A 4,665-nucleotide genomic window follows, 5' to 3' on the forward strand; every position below is an offset into this window, starting at 1 on the left:
TCAGAGTTTTGCAACAGTCTGTCTGGAGTAAGCGCAATCTCCTGATGCACTGCTGCTGAGATAGGTCCAAGAAAGAGACACTTGGCCCGTACACCCTTCATTCTGGCTATGGCCTGCTACGAGCAGCAGCCCCCCTCCCCCTCACCCACTGGCTTCTGAGAGGTGCAGCAGCTGCTGCTACTGGTTGCTGCGTTTTTTGTTGCAGCTCCTTTCCCTTCAAGCGTTCTTCCATCCAGAAGAAAGTAGTAACAATAGCACCCACGATGAACAAAAAAAGCTTTCTGTGGATGATAAAGCAAAATAAAGTGTGAAAGAAGCAATCTGGAAGCTGGAAACGCTCCCAGGAAATCTGACAGATCTTGGATTCTAGGGCAGGCTATTAAGCTGCCCCACATGCTCTCGCAATGTCTCAAAGATTGTGGTGCAATGCTGTGTTTACTGGCTTCAATATGAGGACTTCAAAACCAGAGCAAAATGCTCTCCTGAAGATTGAGAGTGTTTATTCCCGAGATGAAACAGATTTTTACCTGGGCAAGAGATTACACAAAGTAGGGTTGTATTCCCTAGAACTTAGAAGGTTGAGGGATGATTTGATCAAAGTTTTCAAGATATTATGGGGGGCAGATAGGGTAGATAGAGAGAAACTATTTCCGCTGGTTGGGGAGTCTGGGACTAGGGGGCATAGTCTAAAGATTAGAGCCAGGCCTTTCAGGAGTGAAATTAGGGAACACTTCTACACACAAAGGGTGGTAGAAGTTTGGAACTCTCTTCATCAAATGGCAATTGATGCTAGATCAATTATTAATTTTAAATCTGAGATTGATAGATTTTTGTTAACCAAAGGTATTAATGGACATGGGCCAAAGGCAGGTATATGGAGTTAGGTTACAGATCAGCCAAGATCTCATTGAATGACGGAACAGGCTCGAGGGGCTAAATGGCCTACTCCTGTTCCTATGTGCCTACGTCTACAAAGCAAAGACCAACACTGGCACTCCCTGTGGTAAACCAAACAAGACTCGTGTCATTTGGTATAAAGTGACTTGTGCTCATGGAAATAGTGGCACGCTCTGTGCCAGTTTCCGCAGTAAGCTGCCCGCTAAGGCTGTTGGGCACAGGATTCGTGTGATGCTGCACCCATCAAGGATTTAAAGCATAGCTGTATATAAATCGACATTAAATAGTAAAATGTTCCAAAAAATATCCTCCGATCCACTGAGCTGCAGTCCGGTTAGGTTTCACTGGCGGCGTGGGCACTGGGTGGGACTCCTGCAATTTTGAGTTAAAATTAAACTGAGGTCCAAATTACATCATCGGAGCACGACTTTTACATTTGAATGAGGCCCCTGCCTGCATGTGGCAGGCGCCATTCCTGCGACTAAAAGCAGCAGGGTTAAAATGGTGGCAGGCGAGACCATGTTGGGATTCCTTGAATCTCAGGATAACATTAATACAACCTCATGATACAGATGGCTAACAAGTAATCCCCTTGAGCTTTTCTCTCATTGTAATATTACTGGTCTGTGATGCCGTCATGCCCACTTCCTAACTCCCCAAAGCCTTTCCACCATCTACAAGGCACAAGTCTTCGGCAGTGTAGTGTATGTAACCTGTACCACCTTAAGAGACTACCTTAAGGTGATGAACTACTTTCTGATGGCTCCTGTATATTGTAGTACCGGTGGTGACCACACCGGTATATAAACCCTGTGGAGCAGTTGTATTTCAGTTCAGCCCTGACCCTCAATTACTAAAGACCTGTTTAAGTATTCTGTTGTCTGTGTCCAGTTATTCAGCATAACTACATTTGGAAAACACAGACTCAACAGTGGCGACGAGTCTGATCGTACCTAACGGCAGTTTTGCATCCAAGGAAGCTTCGTCCTCAAAACGGGTGTCGAAAAGGGGCATCCGCCCTCATCATCCTGCTGAGCACCGCATTGCACGGGAGGCATCGAGAACCCGGTTTGGATTTGCTGGCCACGAAGTCCACCATCAGCAACAGGCAGTGATCATCCCTTCTACGACAGCGGCGGGTAAGCCCGATCTAGCGACACGGAGAGAAAGTCGGCCGAGTTGTCAGTGGGAGAAGGGGAGGGAAACCGAAGAAAAGGGCGGAGAACACGACCGCAGCCGGTGAAAAGGGCCGGACTGCAATCGGGCAGAGACGCGCAGCAGCCAGAAAAGCGTTAATGTCCACGAGGACCGCGGGAGCGGCGGGGAACAAGAGCAGCAGCGTCGGGGGAAATAAGGATCGCTGGGAGGCGAGAACGGCAACAGCGTGGTAATCGCCATTTTAGTCGGCGGGGGAAGAAGATAAGCGCGGGGAAAAGCCGCCAAGCGCGGGAAGCCGCCATTTTTGAAAAATAAATAAAATAAAGGAAACTCAACAAGATGCCAAAAACGGGTAACATCACTGCTTTTGATAGCGATGTAGAAGATTGGGCCACTTATGTGGAACGCGTTGAAGTTTACTGTACAGCGAATGAGGTACCGGTGGATAAGAAAGCACTAACCATATTAAACTCGATGGGTGCGAAGCCGTACGGGTTATTAAGGCACCTTGTAACACCAGATAAACCGGTAGGAAAGAGTTTCGCTGAGATTGTTACTATCCTGCAAGAGCATTTAAACCCCACGCCGCTGCTGATAGCGGAACGATTTAAATTTTACAAAATAATTCAGCTTAAAGAGGAAAGCAACGCTGAATTCTTAATCGAACTGCGCAAGTTATCGAAGTACTGTCAGTTCGGTACAGGACTAGCAGACGCTCTGAGAGATAAGTTCGTGTGTGGGCTACTAAAGGAAGGAACCCAGAAGCGACTGCTAGAGGAAAAGGATCTTACGCTGGACAAAGCTTTCAGCATTGCAGCATCGCACGAGGCAGCAGCACGAGGCACTGCGGAAATGCAGCAAAGGCCATCGGAATTCAGCACCAATGAAATGGCATTGGGTGCAGCAAAGTGTTATCGTTGCGGAAGGACAACACATGATCAGAACCAGTGCTGGTTCAAAGATAAAGAATGCAGGAAATGTGGCAGACTTGGTCACATAGCGAAAGTATGCCGGTCAGGAAAGAAGACCAGCAACAAAAAGTCGCCGCAGGAGAAGTACAAGAAAGTACACAAGGTGACAGAGAACAGTTCGGATGAACAAAAGACGGATTCAGACTCCAGCAGTAAGGAACTGGGTTGTCTAAAAATACATAATGTGGATAACACAGCAGACCACCAAACTATCTGGGTCATGCTTCGGATAGCAGGAGTCCAAGTGAAGATGGAATTGGACACTGGATCGGCATTGACGGTCATGAATAAGCAAGAGTACAAAAGGTTATTCTCACACATTCCCCTGAGGGATACGGAGATTGTATTGAAAACATACATGGGGCAAAGAGTATACCCCATCAGAAAGATAAAGGTAAAGGTGGTCTACAATGGTAAAGAAAGTCAGGGAATGGACTTGTATGTGTTACCTGAGGGAGGTCCACCACTACTGGGACGGGAATGGATCCGGAGAATAAATATGGACTGGCATTCCTTACAAGCACTAACTGTAGATTCCTGTAAAGAGGACGATGTCAAACCTAAACGACTGTCCAAAATATTGGATGATGCTAAGGAGGTGTTCCAACAGGGACTGGGAACACTGAAAGGAATTACGGCAAACATCAAGGTTGAAGAACATGCAAACCCAAAATTTTTCAAAGCCAGACCGGTACCTTATGCGATACGACCTGCTGTGGAAGCAGAGCTGGAAGGGCTAGAACGTTCAGGAGTACTGTCAAAGGTGGACTGGAGCGAATGGGCCACGCCCATTGTTCCCGTCATGAAGCGTTCGTTGAGCAACAAGCCGGGGGAACCTGGGAAGGTTCGCATCTGTGGCGATTTCAAGATCACTGTTAATCCGGTTCTTCACACGGTGCAATATCCGCTTCCGCGGATTGAGGATATCTTCGCTTTGCTGTCTGGCGGGAAACACTTCACCAAGATAGACCTGGCGCAGGCGTACTTACAGATGGAAGTTGATGAAGCGTCATGCCAGTATCTCACGATCAACACACATAAGGGCTTATATCGGTATAATAGACTGGTTTTTGGAGTGGCATCGGCTCCAGCAATTTGGCAAAGGGCCATGGAGCAGGTATTACAGGGAATTCCAGGCACACAATGCTACCTGGACGACATTCTGATTACAGGAGATGATGATAAGGAACACCTCGCGAATTTGGAGCAGGTGCTCACCAGATTGAAAGAATATGGACTCAGAGTTAATCGCCAGAAATGTGAGTTCTTTCAGAAGCGAATCTCGTACTGCGGTCACGTCATTGACCATGAGGGGCTTCATAAGTCACCTGACAAGATCGAAGCTGTTGTGAAAGCTCCCGCTCCGGAAAATGTATCCCAGTTGAGGTCGTTCCTTGGGTTGATTAACTATTACCACAAGTTTCTTCCAAATTTATCCACGGTGTTACACCCGCTGAGCACTCTTTTGCAAATGGGTGTACCGTGGAAGTGGAGCGAGGACTGTAAGCGGGCTTTTCAAAAAAGCAAGGCACTGATCACCTCTAAGGAAGTGTTGGCTCACTTTAACCCAACGTTGCCTATTCGTTTAGCTTGTGATGCTTCTCCATATGGTATCGGGGCAGTGCTCTCACATAAGTTG

The 4,665-nt window shown here is 47.3% G+C and overlaps 1 protein-coding gene across 1 annotated transcript; it reads left to right on the forward strand.

Annotated features, from left to right (window-relative positions):
• Positions 1–404: 404 nt before the first annotated feature.
• On the forward strand, positions 405–1,152 carry LOC147122654 (large ribosomal subunit protein eL33-like). The gene is made up of 2 exons (XM_086003668.1): positions 405–538; positions 957–1,152. The coding sequence occupies exons 1-2, from the start codon at positions 405–407 to the stop codon at positions 1,150–1,152; spliced, it is 330 nt and encodes a 109-aa protein (XP_085859794.1).
• The last annotated feature ends 3,513 nt before the right edge of the window (positions 1,153–4,665 follow it).

This window comes from Somniosus microcephalus, chromosome 2, assembly GCF_052327205.1.
Source record: "Somniosus microcephalus isolate GS21.2 chromosome 2, FLI_Smic_1.0, whole genome shotgun sequence".
NCBI lineage: Eukaryota > Metazoa > Chordata > Chondrichthyes > Squaliformes > Somniosidae > Somniosus > Somniosus microcephalus.

Bases quoted from the DNA above. Each gene is read 5' to 3' on its own strand.
- LOC147122654 (XM_086003668.1), top strand. From the start codon at position 405: ATGTCTCAAAGATTGTGGTGCAATGCTGTGTTTACTGGCTTCAATATG. The intron at 539-956 runs ATTACACAAAGT...ACTCCTGTTCCT, and splicing joins GATTTTTACCTGGGCAAGAG to ATGTGCCTACGTCTACAAAG.